Source organism: Odontesthes bonariensis, chromosome 15 (genome assembly GCF_027942865.1).
Source record: "Odontesthes bonariensis isolate fOdoBon6 chromosome 15, fOdoBon6.hap1, whole genome shotgun sequence".
Lineage (NCBI taxonomy): Eukaryota > Metazoa > Chordata > Actinopteri > Atheriniformes > Atherinopsidae > Odontesthes > Odontesthes bonariensis.
The window spans coordinates 38,280,428-38,302,924 of NC_134520.1; the positions used below are offsets into that span (position 1 = coordinate 38,280,428).

The 22,497-nt window shown below is 48.0% G+C and overlaps 1 protein-coding gene across 1 annotated transcript; it reads left to right on the forward strand.

The window, feature by feature from the left end:
- The first annotated feature begins 469 nt into the window (after positions 1-469).
- Positions 470-21,610, forward strand: kiaa1614 (KIAA1614 ortholog). The gene is made up of 9 exons (XM_075484565.1): positions 470-631; positions 4,831-5,766; positions 8,090-8,172; positions 14,155-15,050; positions 15,741-15,840; positions 17,772-18,036; positions 18,442-18,545; positions 18,629-18,801; positions 18,943-21,610. Exons 1-9 carry the CDS (start codon positions 470-472, stop codon positions 19,137-19,139), a joined length of 2,916 nt encoding a protein of 971 aa, XP_075340680.1. The 3' UTR covers positions 19,140-21,610.
- The last annotated feature ends 887 nt before the right edge of the window (positions 21,611-22,497 follow it).

Consider the following 22,497-nt stretch of genomic DNA (forward strand, 5'->3'; position numbering starts at 1 on the left):
CAGACCAGTAACAGCAGTGGGCAGGGTGGGCAGACCAGTCACAGCAGTGGATAGACCAGTAACAGCAGTGTGCAGACCAGTAACAGCAGTGGGCAGACCAGGCACAGCAGTGGGCAGAGTGGGCAGACCAGTAACAGCAGTGGGCAGACCAGTAACGGCAGTGGGCAGGGTGGGCAGACCAGTCACAGCAGTGGATAGACCAGTAACAGCAGTGGGCAGACCAGGCACAGCAGTGGGCAGAGTGGGCAGACCAGTAACAGCAGTGGGCAGACCAGTAACAGCAGTGGGCAGACCAGTCACAGCAGTGGGCAGACCAGTAACGGCAGTGGGCAGAGTGGATAGACCAGTAACAGCAGTGGGCAGACCAGTAACGGCAATGGGCAGAGTGGGCAGACCAGTAACAGCAGTGGGCAGACCAGGCACAGCAGTGGGCAGACCAGTAACAGCAGTGGGCAGACCAGTAACGGCAATGGGCAGAGTGGGCAGACCAGTCACAGCAGTGGGCATAGAGGGCAGACCAGTAACGGCAGTGGGCAGAGTGGATAGACCAGTAACAGCAGTGGGCAGACCAGTCACAGCAGTGGGCATAGAGGGCAGACCAGTAACGGCAGTGGGCAGAGTGGATAGACCAGTAACAGCAGTGGGCAGACCAGGCACAGCAGTGGGCAGACCAGTAACAGCAGTGGGCAGACCAGTAACGGCAATGGGCAGAGTGGGCAGACCAGTCACAGCAGTTGGCATAGAGGGCAGACCAGTAACGGCAGTGGGCAGAGTGGATAGACCAGTAACAGCAGTGGGCAGACCAGGCACAGCAGTGGGCAGAGTGGGCAGACCAGTCACAGCAGTGGATAGACCAGTAACAGCAGTGTGCAGACCAGTAACAGCAGTGGGCAGACCAGGCACAGCAGTGGGCAGAGTGGGCAGACCAGTAACAGCAGTGGGCAGACCAGTCACAGCAGTGGGCAGACCAGTAACGGCAGTGGGCAGGGTGGGCAGACCAGTCACAGCAGTGGATAGACCAGTAACAGCAGTGTGCAGACCAGTAACAGCAGTGGGCAGACCAGGCACAGCAGTGGGCAGAGTGGGCAGACCAGTAACAGCAGTGGGCAGACCAGTAACAGCAGTGGGCAGGGTGGGCAGACCAGTCACAGCAGTGGGCAGACCAGTCACAGCAATGGGCAGACCAGTAACAGCAGTGGGCAGAGTGGGCAGACCAGTAACAGCAGTGGGCAGACCAGTAACAGCAGTGGGCAGACCAGTCACAGCAGTGGGCAGAGTGGGCATAGTGGGCAGACCAGTAACAGCAGTGGGCAGAGTGGGCAGACCAGTAACAGCAGTGGGCATAGTGGGCAGACCAGTAACAGCAGTGGGCAGACCAGTCACAGCAGTGGGCAGACCAGTAACAGCAGTGGGCAGACCAGTCACAGCAGTGGGCAGACCAGGCACAGCAGTGGGCAGACCAGTAACAGCAGTGGGCAGAGTGGGCAGACCAGTAACAGCAGTGGGCAGACCAGTAACAGCAGTGGGCAGACCAGTCACAGCAGTGGGCAGACCAGTAACAGTAGTGGGCAGACCAGTCACAGCAGTGGGCAGACCAGTCACAGCAGTGGGCAGAGTGGGCATAGTGGGCAGACCAGTCACAGCAGTGGGCAGAGTGGATAGACCAGTAACAGCAGTGGGCAGAGTGGACAGACCAGTAACAGCAGTGGGCATAGTGGGCAGACCAGTAACAGCAGTGGGCAGACCAGTAACAGCAGTGGGCAGACCAGTCACAGCAGTGGGCAGACCAGTAACAGTAGTGGGCAGACCAGTAACAGCAGTGGGCAGAGTGGGCAGACCAGTAACAGCAGTGGGCAGAGTGGGCAGACCAGTTACAGCAGTGGGCAGACCAGTCACAGCAGTGGGCAGACCAGTAACAGCAGTGGGCAGACCAGTAACAGCAGTGGGCATAGAGGGCAGACCAGTAACGGCAGTGGGCAGAGTGGATAGACCAGTAACAGCAGTGGGCAGAGTGGGCAGACCAGTCACAGCAGTGGGCAGAGTGGGCAGACCAGTCACAGCAGTGGGCATAGTGGGCAGACCAGTAACAGCAGTGGGCAGAGTGGGCAGACCAGGCACAGCAGTGGGCAGACCAGTCACAGCAGTGGGCAGACCAGTAACAGCAGTGGGCAGACCAGTAACAGCAGTGGGCAGAGTGGATAGACCAGTAACAGCAGTGGGCAGACCAGGCACAGCAGTGGGCAGACCAGTAACAGCAGTGGGCAGGGTGGGCAGACCAGTCACAGCAGTGGATAGACCAGTAACAGCAGTGTGCAGACCAGTAACAGCAGTGGGCAGACCAGGCACAGCAGTGGGCAGACCAGTCACAGCAGTGGGCAGACCAGTCACAGCAGTGGGCAGACCAGTCACAGCAGTGGGCAGACCAGTAACGGCAGTGGGCAGGGTGGGCAGACCAGTCACAGCAGTGGATAGACCAGTAACAGCAGTGTGCAGACCAGTAACAGCAGTGGGCAGACCAGTCACAGCAGTGGGCAGACCAGTAACAGCAGTGGGCAGAGTGGGCAGACCAGTAACAGCAGTGGGCAGACCAGTCACAGCAGTGGGCAGACCAGTAACGGCAGTGGGCAGAGTGGATAGACCAGTAACACTAGTGGGCAGACCAGTCACAGCAGTGGGCAGACCAGTAACGGCAGTGGGCAGAGTGGATAGACCAGTAACACTAGTGGGCAGACCAGTCACAGCAGTGGGCAGACCAGGCACAGCAGTGGGCAGACCAGTAACAGCAGTGGGCAGGGTGGGCAGACCAGTCACAGCAGTGGATAGACCAGTAACAGCAGTGTGCAGACCAGTAACAGCAGTGGGCAGACCAGGCACAGCAGTGGGCAGAGTGGGCAGACCAGTAACAGCAGTGGGCAGACCAGTAACGGCAGTGGGCAGGGTGGGCAGACCAGTCACAGCAGTGGATAGACCAGTAACAGCAGTGGGCAGACCAGGCACAGCAGTGGGCAGAGTGGGCAGACCAGTAACAGCAGTGGGCAGACCAGTAACAGCAGTGGGCAGACCAGTCACAGCAGTGGGCAGACCAGTAACGGCAGTGGGCAGAGTGGATAGACCAGTAACAGCAGTGGGCAGACCAGTAACGGCAATGGGCAGAGTGGGCAGACCAGTAACAGCAGTGGGCAGACCAGGCACAGCAGTGGGCAGACCAGTAACGGCAATGGGCAGAGTGGGCAGACCAGTCACAGCAGTGGGCATAGAGGGCAGACCAGTAACGGCAGTGGGCAGAGTGGATAGACCAGTAACAGCAGTGGGCAGACCAGGCACAGCAGTGGGCAGACCAGTAACAGCAGTGTGCAGACCAGTAACAGCAGTGGGCAGAGTGGGCAGACCAGTAACAGCAGTGGGCAGACCAGTAACAGCAGTGGGCAGACCAGTAACAGCAGTGGGCAGAGCAGTCACAGCAGTGTGTAGAATGGGCAGACCAGTAACAGCAGTGGGCAGAGTGGCCAAACATGGTGCAACAGCACCCTCTGCTGGTGCATCTGGGACATCTTGCATATCAAACAGCCATTTATTTGCCACAAACGCAGTCTTGTGTTCTCCAACATTGTGAAACCATGTGTTTTGGTTTTCTTGTTCTTCCGGCGGGAGCATAGGAATCACAACACTATGAAGATGAGTTGCTTCTATGAACAGACTTGAAATATTTCCAAGATATGGCTTTACCCTTTCAGCATTGTCAGCACTTTGCATTAGGCAATTCATTTCCTTTATTACACCTTTGATCTTTCTTACTTTTGCTTGGCGCTCTTCTTGGAGCTTTTCCAATTTCAGTTCAAAAGCCTTGGGTGTACGTTTTGTTTGTCTCTTCTCACTTTTTTCATTTCCAATACTTGACTCTATTTTTTTTTTTCATTCACAAAATTAATCCAAAAAAACACATCACAAACATACCTGCTTGTAATACTGACCACACAGCGCCGTATTGTAGCCTGTGTTTCCACGTGAAAAATGTACAATGCGTTGTCATTTATTCCCTCTAACTATCCAGTGGAGCTAAGCTAACTTAACCCTAGTCTTCTGTGCATACTGGCAGTGGGTATTTATGTACCTACATACCGATAGTCTCGAACCAGACTGACTGTCTGAACCAGAACTACGGCGGTACTCCCAAGCACAAAGCTTCACCCGCTTGACACACGAAAGAAAAACTAAGAAAGTCCCAAACAAATAAACCAGCACATCACCTTATGTGAATGGACCGCTTAGCCTAGCAGGGAATACAGTCATGCATTAACAACAAATCTAATCCAAAATGTTTACTGTACCTTTCAACGGAGGCGAGTATGATGACAAAAAAAAAAATCAGCTCACCTCATCAGAAGTTGGTCAGCACCAACTCTGAGACTTGGACAGTTTCATCATCCTGTACGGTGACACCAGCCAGTTCCTGCTTCCCGGTGAAAAGAAGCGACCGTCCAGGCACCTGCAAAGTCCGCTGAAGTCCAACCAAGGAAGGCCCCGAGAGAACCCAGAGAACCCCCTGGGACCCCCTGCTGTGCTCAGAGCTGACTGACAGGCCTTCAGTAAAGTAAGGTCGACCCGTTTACATCTCACAGACGGTTGGATGGGCATCTCCAGACTTTTACTGTTAGAATGATAAATGAATCCAAGACGTCCGTCTTTAGCTTCCAACAGTGAGCCAACCTAAACTATCTGAGTAAATCCGGTTCCATTCCCCACATTTTATTCTCAGTTCACTAAGTCCATCCATCCATCCATCCATCCATCAATCAATCATCTTCTCCGGGGGTCGGGTCGCGGGGGCAGCAGCCTGAGCAGAGAAACCCAGGCGTCCCCGTCCCCGGCCAAAGAAACCCAGGCGTTCCCGTCCCCGGCCACAGAAACCCGGGCGTCCCCGTCCCCGGCCACAGAAACCCAGGCGTCCCCGTCCCCGGCCAAAGAAACCCAGGCGTTCCCGTCCCCGGCCACAGAAACCCAGGCGTCCCCGTCCCCGGCCACAGAAACCCAGGCGTCCCCGGCCAAAGAAACCCAGGCGTCCCCGTCCCTGGCAACAGAAACCCAGGCGTTCCCGACCCCGGCCACAGAACCCAGGCACCCCGACCCCGGCCACAGAAACCCAGGCACCCCGTCCCCGGCCACAGAAACCCAGGAGTCCCCGTCCCCGGCCACAGAAACCCAGGCACCCCGTCCCCGGCCACAGAAACCCAGGCGTCCCCGTCCCTGGCAACAGAAACCCAGGCGTTCCCGACCCCGGCCACAGAACCCAGGCACCCCGACCCCGGCCACAGAAACCCAGGCACCCCGTCCCCGGCCACAGAAACCCAGGAGTCCCCGTCCCCGGCCACAGAAACCCAGGCACCCCGTCCCCGGCCACAGAAACCCAGGCACCCCGTCCCCGGCCACAGAAACCCGGGCGTCCCCGGCCACAGAAACCCAGGTGTCCCCGTCCCCGGCCACAAAAACCCGGGCGTCCCCGTCCCCGGCCACAGAAACCCAGGAGTCCCCGTCCCCGGCCACAGAAACCCGGGCGTCCCCGTCCCCGGCCACAGAAACCCGGGCGTCCCCGTCCCCGGCCACAGAAACCCAGGCACCCCGTCCCCGGCTACAGAAACCCAGGCGTCCCCGTCCCCGGCCACAGAAACCCAGACGTCCCCGTCCCCGGCCACAGAAACCCAGGCGTCCCCGTCCCCGACCACAGAAACCCGTTCCTATAGGCCAGCCCAGAAACATAGTCTCTCCAACGTGTCCTGGGTCTTCCCCGGGGCCTCCTCCCAGTGGGACGGGCCTGGAACACCTCACCAGGGAGGCGTCCAGGACGCATCCTAACCAGATGCCCCAGGAGGCATCCTAATCAGATGCCCGAGCCACCTCATCTGACTCCTCTGGATGCGGAGGAGCAGCGGTTCTACTCCGAGCCCCTCCCGGATGACCGAGCTTCTCACCCTATCTCTAAGGGAGAGCCCAGACACCCTGCGGAGGAAACTCATTTCGGCCGCTTGTATTCGCGATCTCGTTCTTTGGGTCACTACCCACAGCTCGTGACCATAGGTGAGGGTAGGATCTCATTCTTTCGGTCACTACCCACAGCTCGTGGCCATAGGTGAGGGTAGGATCTCATTCTTTCGGTCACTGCCCACAGCTCGTGGCCATAGGTGAGGGTAGGATCTCGTTCTTTCGGTCACTGCCCACAGCTCGTGGCCATAGGTGAGGGTAGGATCTCGTTCTTTCGGTCACTGCCCACAGCTCGTGGCCATAGGTGAGGGTAGGATCTCGTTCTTTCGGTCACTGCCCACAGCTCGTGCCCATAGGTGAGGGTAGGAACATAGACTGACCGGTAAATCGAGAGCTTGGCCTTCTGGCTCAGCTCCTTCTTCACCACGACGGGCCGATGCAGATTCCACATCACTGCAGACGCCGCACCGATCCGTCTGTCAGTCTCCTGCTCCATTGTTCCCTCACTCGTGAACAAGACCCCGAGATACTTGAACTCCTCCACTTGGGGAAGGATCTCATTCCCGACCCGGAGAGGGCATTCACACATTCACAAGTGTTGTATATAATCACCCATATTCAACACATCTCCTGTTTGTTTAAGGTTCATGTCTTTGGTCATATCGTCTTAATAAATAGTTCATATATCTATATATATGTGTGATGGCAAGCCACGCAGGGTAAGAGCCACACCCTACCACAATTTGGTTTCTTTAATTTACTTTGTAATTATTACTTTGAATATTCTTTAATTATATAATGTGTTGTAGTTTGTTACTTTATTGCCTTGCAGGGTTTGTATGGAGTGCACACATATTAACACTGCACGGTAAATTCAGTTTTATGTTGTATTAATACTTTCTTTCTTTGTTGGAGTTACTGGGGTTGGTGTTTGGGTTCCCCTTCCTGATGGGCAAAAGGCGTGACTACCCTAACCCTATACTACAGGCTGAGATGCATGAAGTACTGCTGATGGCCTGATTGGACTGAACCAATGCTTGATGTCAATTGGGGGGAACTGAAGGGGGTGTTTAAATGTATCTCAGTGGGGTTGTGTTAGTAGTTATGTGGCAGCCTTTTTGTTTTCCCCTATTGTGTGTGAATGGTTTAGCTAAACAGTATTTAAGGGTCAGTTTTGTTTGTGTCTGTCTGAGTCCTGTCAGTGATGTTTTTTGACTTTAGTATCTTGATTTGACCTCTTTTATTGGCATGCTGGTTCAGTTGTTGATTTTGTTAGTCTTTTTTCACGTTTGGGTAAATAAAAACCCACTTTTGAACTCAACACCTGTGTCCTCCCCTCTGTACTGCTTGGCTTCCTGCACAATATGTATGATCACAGGTTGTGTCGTATGCTTTCTTTATGTAATGTCTGTCCAACCAAACCAGAATTCACCAAAGTACCGAGATATGAGACTGATTATTAATAATTATTATTAAACTGATTATTAATTGAAATATTAACTTAACGTGTTTTCCTTCTTTAAGGTGGTGCCCAGACAATCAAGTAACGCTACAGAAGAGTGAACCGGGGGGCTGCCCTGAATGCCTTCTTGATGTCTGTGTAGACTTTATCCCACAGAGGATGGACCTATGGGAGGACTTTTCAGGTTGGCCTGGTGGAAAACGCCCTCAGTGTGGGCAGTTTGGAGCTCACTGATAGTTCAGTGTAGAACAGCCATAGCCTCCTTGGTGTTAGCGCTGGGGGGCACGTATACATGCTCACAACATTAAATTCCCTGGGCAGGTAAAAAGGTCTACAGTTTTAACCTTTTCACCATTTCCATTCAGCTTTTCCTCTTCTTCTCGTTTTCTGAATGAGAATCGAACACAGAAACAGAAACTCGGTTCCAAAGAGTCGCTCACACAATGTGTGCTGATGTAAACAGTTTGTGATCTCGTCAAGTTAATTAATCCTGACGAGCCGCTCCGCTTAATCCTCCTTCCTGTGTCACACCGACCAATCAAAGCTGCCGATGTCCTCCTCTCCCTTCCCCCATCCCGTGTGTGTGTGTTTCTCTCTGTGTGTGTTGGTGTGTTCAGCCTCTGAAGCAGCTCTTTGTTGTCGTGGGAACAGTTTGGGGACGGAGCTCCTATGAAGCGTCGCTGTTTCCCTCTGAGAGGAGACCACAGCCTGCTGACCCCTGACCCCCCAACACAGTGAGTAACACACACACACAGTGAGTAACACACACACTTAATGACAACAATAATGCCAAATGTACACAGAGGTGGGTAGAGTAGCCAAAAAGTGTACTCAAGTAAAAGTACTGTTACTTCGAGATAATATAACTCAAGTAAAAGTAAAAAGTAGTTATCCAAATAATTACTTGAGTTAGAGTAAAAAAAACTACTCAAGTACTGAGTAACTGTTGAGTAACGTCTGATTTATTTGTTAACACAAGCATTCAATCAGACAGACAAAAATACTAAATAATCATTTTTAGGCCAATTAGAGTTCATCCAACTGATAAAATAAATTAAAATTAATTAATTAATTACAAAATATCTTAAATTAAAATAATCCAGGTAAATTCGAGAACTTCAATAAAAAATAAAAGAGACTTAGGAAATGTTTAAAACATATGTAACCCATATGTAACCTAAAAAACAAACATTCACCTATCCATGGGGGGAAAAACGAGTTTAGGAAACTTACCGCTACATGTTTCCTCAAGTTAGATGTTGAGTTTCTGCTGAAATGTGCGTTTGTTTTGGTTGACACAGAAGACACATAATGTAGCTGCTGTTTCTCACTCTTTGTAAGGTAAACATGCTTTCAGTATGAGGCCTCGTCTGCGTCTTCATTTCCCACCGTTGGTTCTGACATTTTTCATCTGTGTCAGATAGGGTGGGTGTGGCAGACTTTTCAAAAAGAAAACTTGATTTATTTTCAATAAAAGGTTTTAACAGAAAGCGCGGCTGAGCCGGATATCAAAAAACGAGGCTGTGAAAACAAAACATGACTGCGACAAAAAACAAAAGACTTGACATGAAAATACTTAGCTTGACTGTGACAAGGACCATGGATGATGGAGAAGGATTTGACTATGAACATGGAAAGACCTGGAGACTAAATACTGTGGAGGGTGATTAGTGATTGTGTGCAGCTGATGGGAAAACAGGTGAGGGACGTGAAGCTGATGGCAGGGCAGGAGACAACCTGAACCTAAAACTTAAAACAAAGACTTCTTTGTTTGTTTGCTACGACTGTAAACTGTAAAGCTGAGATTGAGTATGGTCACGTGACCAGACTGAACGGCTGCGTCTGATAGGTGGAACACAGTCAGGTGGTAGAGCCTTTGGCGGAAGTCTCTCTCTCTGTCAGAATAAAACATTAAAATGAGGCATACGCGGGGGGATAAAAAAATAACGGAGTGTCTATTTGCACCCCTGGTACAAATAGCCTTGGCCACACAGCTGAGCTATTCACACCCCGTGACGTAACACCAAAATAAAAGCTGCTGGCTTGCACAAAAAAACATGGCGGACATCCATTTTTTCGTCATCAGAAAGTGAAGAATACTGCTAGGTTTCGGCACTAAAATCTGTTCCAATTAAAAACTAGATGGAAACATTGTGTTTTATTTTCATAATCGATGTTCAGTGAACACATTACAACCGTCAGTTTGTTAGTTTTTAGAAATTTCGCGATCATGACGTTCAGCCATATTAACTATAAAGTTACCTGCACACCACAGATTTGTTATAGGATCAACTAGCGTAGTGGTAAGCGATTTGGGTAAAGATGCAGGAGTCCCGGGTTCGATTCTTCCCCGATGCGTTTTGGAAGTGATAGTGCGCATACCAACGTGTCTGCAGAGAAGGCGCGCAATTTGAAAAACAATTCAGTTCTCAAACGGAAGTTTTGATTGCAACAATTAGCTAGTGCTCCAGGGTGTAAATAGCACACTTTGCTATAAATAGCATACATTATTCTGAATGTCTATTAGCACCCCTGGTACAATAGCCTTACACTATTCACACCACTGATCTATAAAGAAGGTTCTTTATAGATCTGTGATTCTTCACACCCCGTGAATTACCACCAAAAAACACCTTGCTCGTGAGCACAAAGGCCATTGCGGACATTCGTTTTTTCTTCATCAGAAAGCGAAGAATTCTGATGGCACTAATATCTTTTTAAATTGAAATATAGATGTCTTTCTTAACTCTTAGCTGAGGACATCTCTGGCCTAATGGATAGCGACGTAATTCTCCATTCAATTCAATTCAATTCAATTCAAAAATACTTTATTTATCCCAGAGGGAAATTAAATGTTGATGTAGCGCAATTAAATTAAGGAGTTATTATAGATGCTGATGGCTGTGGGCAGGAAAGATTTCCTGTAGCGGTCCGTTTTGCATCCAAACTGAAGAAGCCTTTGACTGAAGAGACTCTGTTTTTTGATAACAGTCTCATGGAGAGGATGTTCAGGGTTGTCCATAATTCTCTTGATTTTATGCAAAATTCTTCTTTGCATTATTGTCTCCAGAGGTTCCACAGTCGTCCCCAGAACAGAACCAGCCTTCCTTATCAGGTTGTTGAGTCTTTTTAGGTCCCTGGTTCTGATGCTGCTGCCCCAACAGATGACGCAAGAGGAAATGACACTCTCAACAACAGACTTGTAGAATATCTGCAACATCTTGTTGCAAACCTTGAAGGACCTTAGCTTCCTCAAGAAGTACAGTCTGCTCTGTCCTTTCTTGTAGATGGCTTCACTGTTGTGTCTCCAGTCCAGTCTGTTGTCCAGATGAACACCAAGGTATTTATATTCCTCAACCACCTCCACTTCTTCTCTCATGATGGAAACAGGGTTTGATCTGACCCTGTTTCTCCTGAAATCTACAATCATCTCTTTTGTTTTGTTAACATTCAAGATGAGGTGATTGTTCCCACACCATGCCACAAAGCGGTCCACCAGCTCTCTGTACTCAGCTTCTTGTCCATCTCTGATACACCCGACAACTGCAGAGTCATCTGAATATTTCTGTAGATGACAGGAGTCTGACTTGTACTGGAAGTCTGAAGTGTACAGAGTGAAAAGGAATGGTGAGAGTACAGTCCCCTGTGGTGCTCCTGTGCTGCTGATCACCTGGTTAGACACACAATTCTTCAGTCTGACAAACTGTGGTCTGTTTGTCAGGTAGTCATTAATCCAGGTGATTGTTGAGGCCTCCACCTGAGTCTTCTGGAGTTTCAGACTAAGCAGATCAGGCTGGATTGTGTTAAATGCACTGGAGAAATCAAAGAACATGATCCTCACAGTGCTGCCTGCTTTGTCCAGATGACAGTGGGTTTGTTGAAGCAGGTGTATGATAGCGTCTTCAACTCCAACTCCATGGCGATAAGCAAACTGCAGGGGGTCCTGATATGTGCTGGTTTGCTTACACAGGTGGGTCAACAGGAGTCTCTCCAGGACCTTCATGATGTGGGATGTCAGGGCAACAGGTCTGTAGTCATTGATGTCTGAAGGGTGAGTTTTCTTTGGTACCGGAACCAGACAGGATGTCTTCCACAACAGTAGTACCTTCTCTTGGGTCAAGCTAAGGTTGAAAAGGTGTTGCAGAATCCCACAGAGCTGCTCTGCACAGGCCTTCAGGACTCGGGGGCTGACACCATCTGGACCTGCAGCCATGTTCCGGTTCAGTCTTTCCAACTGCCTCTTCACCTGACTTCTAGAAACAGAAAAGTGGGAGGGGGAGGCAAAGGGGACAGCAGCATCTCCTGATTGGGTTGAAGACAAACTAGTGGAAGCAGAATAATCCATGACTGAGGTGGAGGTGGAGATGTTACAGGAAAGCTGTGGGTCAGAGGAGGGTGGGATGTCTCTTTGGCTGGGAACAGGAGGGGAGGATGGTGAGCTTGTTCCTGAACTGAACCTGTTGAAGAATGTGTTCAGCTCATTTGCTCTGTCCAGACTTCCATCCATCCGATCCTCCCTCTGCTTGAGGCCTGTGATCTTCTTCATTCCTGACCACACATCTCTGATATTGTTCCTCTGCAGTTTACTCTCAAGCTTCTTTCTATACACCTCCTTGCTCTCTCTGATCTTGACTTTGAGTTGCTTCTGTATACTCCTCAGTAACTCCCTGTCTCGCTCCCTAAAGGCTCTTTTTTTCTTGTTCAATAGTTCCTTTAGCTCACTGGTGATCCAGGGTTTGTTATTAGGGAAGCATCTCACTGTTCTGGTGGGGATGGTGTTGTCCACACAGAAGTTTATATAGTCAGTCACACACTCAGTCATGGCATTAATGTCCTCTCCATGTGGCTTACAAAGAGAAACCCAATCGGTTGCATCAAAACAACCCTGTAAGGCTTCTTCAGCTTCCTGTGACCACTTTCTAACAGTCCTTTTTGTGACAGGTAGTCTCTGGACAAGGGGTTTATATGCTGAACAGAGAAAAACAAGGTTGTGATCTGATTTACCCAGGGGAGGTCTTGATTTGGAAATGTATGAATCCTTGACATTTGTGTAAAACAAATCCAATGTCTTGTTTTCTCTGGTAGAGCAGCTGACAAACTGTTGAAAAGTTGGCAGTGTAGCAGAGAGTGAGGCATGATTAAAATCACCAGATATTGCCACAAAAGAATTGGGGTGTTGTGTCTGTATCTTAGCAACAACAGAACTGATGACATCACATGCAGTGTCGGCAACAGCTGAGGGTGGAATGTAAACGGCCACCAAAACAACACTGGTGAACTCTCTTGGCAAATAATATGGACGAAAACTTACTGCCAATAGTTCAATGTCAGGACTGCAGAGACGACTCTTCACAGTAACATGTCCTGGGTGACACCATCTGTTGTTGACAAGCACTGCCAATCCACCCCCTTTCCTTTTCCTGCTACTCTTTAAATCTCGATCTGCTCGTACAGTCAGGAAGCCCGGCAGAGAGACACTGGAGTCGGGGATATGATCCTGCAGCCATGTCTCAGTAAAACACATAATGCTACATTCCCGATATTCTTGTTGAGTCCTTGTCAAGGCTAGAAGTTCATCCAACTTGTTAGCTAACGATCTTACATTGCCCATGATGACGGATGGCAGAGATGGTTTGAACTTCTTCTTTCTTTCTCTCCTCTTTGCTCCTGCTCTGCATCCACGATGCCTCCTTTTCAATTCAAGTGGGATTTCTGGCTTCAGTTGTCGAATTATTTCTGCTTTTCCAATGTTAATCAGCTGCTCCCTGTTGTAAACCACCTTGTTGCTATGGTTATGCATCATAACAAACATACAGGAGACAGTTGTTCAACTAGCTATCATTTCATGCTTAATCACCTCTCACATTTTTCGTTAAGCTTAAAGTTATGATTATTAGCTATATAACCAAAGCAACCATGAAACAAAACTTTAGCTGCCATTTCAGTTTATTTTTTCATAATCATCCTTGGGTTCAATTTGAATGCGAGTAGTAGATCGAGATATCTTATGCCCTGTTGCTTAAAGCATATACCTTTGACCTGACAAATAGCATACACTTCTAATTGCACCGGGGTACAAATAGCATACACTTCTAATTGCACCAGACGGGGTATCAATAGAACACATTGCTGAGTGCACCGGGGTACGAATAGCATTCACTTCTATTTGCACCAGGGTACAATCAGCATACAGTGCTAATTGTACCAGGGGTGCAAATAGCCTTACCCTAAAAATAATGAGGCGTAGAATACCAAAGAGGTAAGAAGAAAAGTAACCAGCTCATTGTAGCCGAATGTAGCGGAGTAAGAGGACAGTTTCTGCTGCACACATCTACTAAAGTTAAAGTAAAAAAGTATAGAGATTTAAAACTACTCCTAGAAGTATAATGTTTTCAAAAACTTACTCAAGTAAATGTGACTCGTTACTACCCACCTCTGAATGTACATAATATGATTTGAGAAATTAAACGGGGGGGAAAAGAGAGCAAAATGAGGAAAAGTAGCTTAACTATGGGATGTTTCAGACTCACTAACTATAAGCTTTATCAGAAAGGAAAGTTAGTCACAGATTCTGTTCATACATTTTATGAAATACCACCAGAGTCATGTTGTGATTCAGGGGTTTTGTTGCACATGTAATATTTCAGATGTTTTGTTCCACATGTCTTTCAGATGGTCAAACTGCTTCCAGACATCTAACTCTGCTTTTTTCACAGGTCGGGGGTCAGGCTCCGGGAACAGGTGTGGTCAGAGGGCGTGGCCTCGCCGTCAGGACACCTGAGTGACTCAGCCTCTGGCTCAACAAGCCAATTCCGGTCAGCGTCTTTGACTCGTCGTTTACGGTTTGAGGACGAGACAGAGATGGAAGTGGAGTCTCGTTACCAGGAGCGACAGCAGCAGAGGAGGCGTGCGGGGCAGCGAGGCGGCGGCGTCCTGCTGTCCAAACCAGATCTGAACCTGTATGTGAGCGGCAGGGCCGGCTGGCAGCAGAGAGGACGAACAGTTGTGAGTGGTCACAGGGACCTTTGTGGGACGGTGTTAGGAGGCAGAGTCCACCTGGACCAGGAGGTCCATGTGCACTTACCTGTAACTGAGGACAGTGGGCGTGGCCTGAATAAGCACCGCCTCCACTTGCGGACTGAGCCACTCAGAGAGACCTACATCGGATGTGTCACTCCTACTGACACAGCTTGGGGAGGGGGCGGGGCTTGTCAGGCCCCCTACATGCAGGTGAGACGGAGGGCCAATCAGTTGGAACTAAATGGAACCCATGTCACTGTTCCACAAGCCCCGCCCCCCACTGACCTGCCAACCAACCCCTATGCCCCTTACAGATTGGCCCCGCCCCTTCAGCCTTCATTCATACATTCTCCCATCCTTAAAAACCCATCTCCTCACCCCGCGATGTCGGAGTCTCAGGTTGAGATGCCCAATGGCTTCAAAGTAGGAAAGAATCTGCACCAGAACAGGGAGGTCCAGGGGAGACCTGCAGCCAGTCAGACTCACAGAGAGCTGCGATCAGAGTCAGGGCTGAGGCAGCAGCGCCCCTGTGTGGAGGCCACAGGGAAGAACTCCTCTTCCTCCACCTCAGGGAGGAGCTCGGAGCTGAAAGGTAAGAATATTCACCTGAGAGTATAATGTAAAGAGCAAACACAGTGACTGTGAGGTTTGACCGATACCAGACCACCTGAGACCAGAATCTGAACACCGATCTGACACTCTAGGGTTAGGGTACCCTACCCTGCTCTACCCTACCCTACTCTACCTTACTCTAACCTACCCTACTCTACCCTACTCTACCCTACCCTACCCTACTCTATCCTACTCTAACCTACCCTACTCTACCCTACCCTACTCTACCTTACTCTAACCTACCCTACCCTACCCTACTCTACCCTACTCTAACCTACCCTACTCTACCCTACCTTACTCTAACCTACCTTACTCTACCCTACCTTACTCTACCCTACCCTACCCTACGCTACCCTACCCTAACCTACACTACCCTACCCTACCCTATGCTACCCTACCCTACCCTACCCTATCTTACCTTACCCTACCTTACCCTACCCTACGCTACCCTACCCTACCCTAACCTACCCTATCTTACCTTACCCTACCCTACCCTAACCTACCCTATCTTACCTTACCCTACCCTACGCTACCCTACCCTACCCTAACCTACCCTATCTTACCTTACCCTACCCTACTCTACCCTACCCTAACCTACCCTACCCTATTGATTATTATGTCTCACTTCATCAACATTATCTACAAAAACAAAAACATCTCTGGTCCGCAGGTGAGAACCAAGCTCCGCCCACCTCAGGCGGTGCTGATGGACAGGTCAGGCAGCCAATGAGTGTCGAGCTCCACCGAGACAACGTCTCACATCCTGAGCAGTGAGTGTGAACCATGTCCCAGGTGGACTCCTTGTTTAACCAGTTAGTTAACCAGTTAATCAGTTAACCAGTCGGTCTGCTTCTGAGACTCATTCTGGGATTATCAAAACCAAAAAACCATACAACAAAATAAGTAAGTCCAGACATGTTATCCCTTCTCCCAAGATCTTTAACTCATTTTACATATATTTCATGTTTTATTTAGTTTCCATATTTGTGCAAAGACCAATGAAAACTGAACTCTTCTTCTTCTGTTCATGCAAACAGTTTCTGAATGCTGTTTAACACCATATCACTGAATGTGCCTGTAATAGAGTTTATATGTGGGGTTTCAATGGACTCTATGAACAACAATAATTATAAATGCAGTTTATTAATCAGTTAATATGGCAGGAACAATGATATCCTGTTCTTCCCCTGCTGCTCCACTTCGTCCATGTTGAGGTTCAGTTATTATTGTTCTCTCCTGGACCCGACAGACTCGGCGCTGCACTGGTTCTGAATTTCAAACATGGAGGTCACAACCTTTCATTTGGTCCAGTTGGTCCCTATTATCCCGTCCACAGAGCCAGATATAAGTGGTTCTTAGCCTAACCCAGGCCGAGATGATGCTGCTGCAGCAACAGTTTTCTGGGCTGGGACTAGGGATGGGAATTGATAAGATTTTTATGATTCCAAATCCATTTTCGTTTCTTTTTAACGATTCGGTTCTTTGTCGGTTCCCTTATCGATTCTCATTTGGAGAAAAAGGACAACAAACCGGTCGATTAGCATCAACTTTGTTTAGTTTAGAAGTAACACGAGTCATGACCTCACAAACCCAACAACGGTGAGGTCCACATTGGTCTATCATGGCCTGGGTAATTTAACTCTTTCCTGCTCTGGTGAAAGGAGAAGCTGGAGGTAGACGTGAACTGGGGGTAGTACCACCAGCCTCTGGCTCTGAGCCAGTCAGGCTCTGTCTCTCATGATTTCATCTAAATGTAATGCCTGAGAAGGCATTCATTTAACCTTAACCGTTACTAACAGCAGATTTTACAATGAGGCAAATGGTGCTAACATGATAGGCAGTGTTTGTTAGTTAGTTAGTTACCTGCAGTGTTAGCCGAGGACATGCTAACGTTGCTAATGTTGCTAACGTTGCTAACGTTGCTGGGTTCAGATTCACCAACGTTAGTCCGGAGCGGATCGAAAACGCGACATTCATTCATAGTTATTGCATGTTGGTAGTATTTCCTCCCTTTGCTGAAATATTCACTTTGCAAGTTGCCCTGTTGTCGTCTTTTTTAGGGATGTGGAACCAAACTTTTGAGCGTTTGTACCGCTTGGGTGCCATGTTTACTGTTGGCTGCTGGCTGCGCTGGACTCGCCACGGAACGTTGCGTGGTGACGTCATTCGTGCCCACTGGAATCGATAAGGGAATCGTTTGCAAAATCGCCAAACAATTCCAAGAAATTGAAACACTGGGAACCGGTTCTCAACAAGAACCGGTTTTCGATTCCCATCCCTAGCTGGGACCAGAACTTTTGTAGTCAGAACAGAAAGAATAGTTTGAAGTTAGAATCTGACTCTGAAACAGCCCTGGAACTCCTCTGCGATGGTGTAGAGCTGATTGCGTCTGTGGTAGGGTAGGGTTAGGGTTAGAAACAGGGTTGAACAGAACCAGTCAGAGTTCTCAGGGTTAGGGTTAGAAACAGGGTTAGAAACAGGGTTGAACAGAACCAGTCAGAGTTCTCAGGGTTAGGGTTAGGGTTAGAAACAGGGTTAGAAACAGGGTTGAACAGAACCAGTCAGAGTTCTCAGGGTTAGGGTTAGGGTTAGAAACAGGGTTAGAAACAGGGTTGAACAGAACCCTCTCAGCCCATTCTCAGGGTTAGGGCAGCAGAACTGCATGCGGTGGCTGAACATCTTTGGTTTGTGTGTCCTGCAGCTTCAGCAGCAGAGATGAACCGGCCCGTCTGTCTCTGCGGCATCTTCTCTCCTCCGTCAGACTCAGCCGGACTCGAACAGGCAGCCTGGACCGGCTCACCTCTAAGACCCGCTCCCCTGATTGTGACCACACCTCTAAGACCCGCCCTCCTGATCCTGACCACGCCTCTAAGACCCGCCCCCCTGATCCTGACCACGCCTCCTCAGGTACCAGGAAGTCCTGCAGCCTTCTGAGGAAATCTCCGTCTCTTCAGTCACTCTGTGCGGTGAGAAGATTCCTCCTTACGTCTCCATTAGAAAAAATGATCCCACTTTATCTTTGACCTTCATATTTCCTGTTATGATCCCACTTTATCTTTGACCTTCGTATTTTCTGTTATGATCCCACTTTATCTTTGACCTTCGTATTTCCTGTTATGATCCCACTTTATCTTTGACCTTCGTATTTCCTGTTATGACTCTGTTTCTAGTGTTGTTTTATTGTTTTTATTATTTTAATATTGTTGTTTTTACATTGTTCTTGTGTTTTAAGCCTTGTTTTATTTTGTGGTGTACAGCACTTTGTTTCAGCCACGGCTGTGTTAAAAGGCTACATAATAAAGTTGATGATGATGATGGTGATTATGATCCCACTTTATCTTTGACCTTCATATTTCCTGTTGGTCCTGCAGGGGTCGCCCATCATGCAACTGAGGAAGTCGTCGTCCGTTCAGAGTTTTGGGTCAGAACAGAAGAAGAAGAATCGCTCTGATGACTACAGACCAGCTGTGGAGCAGTAAAAGTCTTCCTGTCTTTATCACCTGACCTCAGTTCAGTTCAGCATCATATCAGCGCTCAGTATTTCTGTCCGTCTGTCAGGTTCCTTCCTCGAGGTCTCAGCATCGAGGACGTTGGCCATCCCTACTCGGTCCGATCTGTGGGGCGAGTTCTTCAGGTCTGTTCTGATGGAACGTTTCTGGTGGAGTTGAACCGGCCGACGGACCGGACATATGGATTCATCATCAGCCGAGGAAGAGGACGGTCCGACTCTGGTAAGGATGCTACGCTCAGCACTACATTCACCCAATCTGTGAATACCAGAGCAGCGTAAAGCAGAAGCCTGAGCCTCCTCTGGTGTCGGTAATACAGCATTAAAACCCATCAGAGGGTATAAACTGACTGTTTCACTGCAGGCGTGTACGTGGAGGAGATGGTCGACAGCAGCACGGAGAAGCTGTACGCCGGCCTGCTGGCGGCTGGAGACGAGATCCTGGAGGTGAACGGGGAGAAGGTGGCCGGTCTCAGCCTGGACCAGGTGACCCTCCTGCTGGTCCAGAACGCCTCGCCCACCGTGCGCATCCTCCAACAGAGAAGGGCGTCTCCACGGTGACAAAGAAGGGCGTCTCCACGGTGACAGAGAGGGGTGTCTCCACGGTGACAGAGAAGGGCGTCTCCATGGGGACAGAAAAGGGCGTCTCCATGGGGACAGAGAAGGGCGTCTCCACAGTGACAGAGAAGGGCGTCTCCACGGTGACAGAAACCCCTGATCCTCCAACACAGAAGTGCGTCTCCATGGTGACAGAGAAGGGCGTCTCCACGGTGACAGACTGTCTCCACCTGTGGTGACACGTTGGTCCTCGAAGGGCCAAAATGGACCATTTTTGGACCATTTTGGACCATTTTTGGACCACAGGATGAAGCTGAGACTGATGGTTGATACTTTGAAGTCTAACATTTACAGTTAGGTCCGCATATTGTTGGACACTGACACAAGTTTTGTTTTTTTACCTGTTTACTGAAACATATTCCAATTATAGTTATATAATGGACATGGCCATAATGTGTAGACTCTCAGCTTTCACATTCAAATTGTCTGAAGGGTTTAGCAGTTTCAGCTCCTTAACATGTGCCACCCTCTTTTTAAAGGGACCAAAACTAATTGGACAATTGACTCAAATGCTATTTCATGGGCAGGTGTGGGCGATTCCTTCATTATGTCATTTAAAAGGCTTGGAGTTGATCTGAGGTGTGGTGGAAGATTTTGTTGTGAACAGCCAACATGTGGTCAAAGGAGCTCGTCATGCAGGTGAAGCAAGGCATCCTTAAGCTGCGAAAACAGAAAAAACCCATCTGAGAAATAGTGGCAAAATCTACAGTTTGGTACATCCTAAGAAAGAAAGAAAGGAAGGAAGGAAGGACTCAGCCACGCAATAAGACCTGGACGTCCATGGAAGACAACAGTGGTGGATGATCGCAGAATCATTTCCACAGTGAAGACAAACCCCTTCAACAGCCAACGTCAACAAAGCTCCAGGAGTATCTATGTCCTACCGTAAAGAGAAGGCTGCATGAAAGTAAATACAGAGGGTTCACTGCAAGCTGCAAGCCACTCAGAAGCCTCAAGAATAGAAAGGCTTGATTGAAGGCAATCGATCATTTACAATTTTGTCCACACTGGTGGGTAACCCAAACTGCTCTCCACAAACTTTAGGAACAAGTTTTCCAGACTGGCACTCGGCCAGGATCCATAGATTTTCTGACCTATTCAAACAAGGAGAGTTCAAATCTTTTGAATCTCTTAAGGAACAATATTCTTTGCCAAATAAGGATTTTTATAAATATTTGCAGATGTCATTATGTACAACAAAAAAAATTAAATATCTTAAGTTTACACCAGATTCATATCACTTAGAAATTTTCCTGATCAATAATAAAGAACATAAACATTTTATTTCTAAATTTTACTCAGAAATATACTCCCTCAGTGTGGACAAACTTTCTTGGTTGAGGAAATCGTGGGGAGTGCTATTTAAATGTGAAATAAGTGTACAGGTTTGGGACAGAATTCTTACTTTACCATCTAAAATCTCAATCTGCAACAAGTTTAAAGAATTGCAGTACAATATTATGCATAATGTTTACATTTCTCCAAACATTTTCAGTAAATATAATGTGGGTATGTTACCAAATTGTCAAAAATGTAAAGTTCATGTGGGTACAAGGTACCATTGCCTTTGGGAATGTGTTTACATTCAGAAATTTTGGAACAAAGTTTTCTCTGATATAAGTAAAGCAATAGGACAACAAGTGATTGAAAATCCAATGATGTGTTTGCTTGGTCACGTCCCTGTTTCAATTAAAAAAATTAGAATGTGGTTCAATCACTATTAATGCTAGCAAGGAAAAGCATAATGATGAAGTGGGTGGGGGAAGACCCTCCATCTATTTCTGTATGGAAGTCCCTGATTGTCGACCTTATGACCATGCTGAAACTTGGACACTTTATTGATGGCAAAACTCAGTCATTTATAGACACTTGGAGGAAACCTCTGGAAGCAATGGGAGTTGAATGCAATAGAGACCTAAATGGGCAACCACTTTGGACCTGATCAGCTGTTCTTGGACGCTGTGTTACCACTATAACCATTGTATCTCTGACCAGTCCGCACTGTTTCTGTTCTTGTTATTATAAAAGAAAAAAAAGAAAGGCTTCATTGGAATTTGCTAAAAAAAAACTCTAAAAAAGCCAGAAAAGTTCAGAAAAAACATTCTTTGGACAGATGATCAAAGACCAACCTCAACCAGAATGATGGCGAAAGAAAGTATGGAGAACAGCTCATGATTAAACCACATCATCTGCAGAACACAGCGGGGACGTACATGTTTGGAGACGTTCTGTCTGCTCAAATCTAGCTGAATACAGTCATTGATTGGGCGGCATTTCATAATACAGATGGACAACGACGCAAAACATACAGCCACAGCAACCCAGGAGTTTAAGCAGAAAACAAATGGTGATGCTCAGACTGTGGGCAAATACAGAAACCAATGTTAGAAATAAAAACATTGTTTTTGCCTTTTAATATTTGTGAATGACTAAAAATGTGCATCATAAACCACTTAACGGAACATTTCAGCCCTTCATCACATGATCTTTGAATGAGCACAAAGTCTTTAATATAAGTGTGTTAACCAGCCTTTATGCCCTTCCACATGAGAAGCACCCAGTGTATGAATATATAGCTCAGGAGCCCTTTCAGCCCGTTAAACCATCTCAATGACTCTGTTACTTTGTGAAAAATAAATTCCCTGCTGAGGAATTAGGCTCCCATCTGCTGGACATTTGGTAAACCTGCTGATCCTGTCAGTTTCAGGCCAAAGTTACTCCAACATCAGATCAAACATCAACCACTGCCGTCGGGTATATTCCTTTAAATGACTGTAGTCAACAGCCTTAATATCGGCTTCTCTATCTGTTCATCTGTGGTTCTAAACACGGTGATACTTGCTTTGGAAAGCTGTTTTCAACTCGTCTGTAGATCCGTCCTTTTCAAATAGATTCAAAACAAACAAATAAATCCAGTAACAACATGGCAGTGTGTATGAGTGAGGTCATCGGTGCATTATTGTGTCAGTTTGACCAAAACTGGACTGTTAAAATACATGTAAACATGTTAATTAAGTCCAGCTTCTCAAACTGGACCATCCAGATAATCCAGCGGGGGGCGACATCAAAGCAGCCATGCTGCGTCATCTGTTGCCCCGACACACAAGGACTGCTGGAAGTGGGCAATTGATGACATCACCATCTGCCCGTGTGGAGTTTTATGAGCTCAGAACCTGAAAAGATCCATCAGGTGTCTCTGGTCCTTCACCTGGTTCAGTGTGTGAGAGCTTCAGGGTTAGTTAAACCAGATCACCAAAGGATAAACACCAAAGGATAAACTGGATGTGCTGAACCTGTTCGG

Excerpts from the sequence above, each read along its gene's own strand:
- kiaa1614 (XM_075484565.1), top strand. The coding sequence starts at position 470 with ATGGGCAGAGTGGGCAGACCAGTCACAGCAGTGGGCATAGAGGGCAGA. Across the intron at positions 15,841-17,771 it reads AACGTCTCACATCCTGAGCA|CTTCAGCAGCAGAGATGAAC; the intron begins GTGAGTGTGAAC and ends TGTGTCCTGCAG. Across the intron at positions 18,546-18,628 it reads TACAGACCAGCTGTGGAGCA|GTTCCTTCCTCGAGGTCTCA; the intron begins GTAAAAGTCTTC and ends TCCGTCTGTCAG.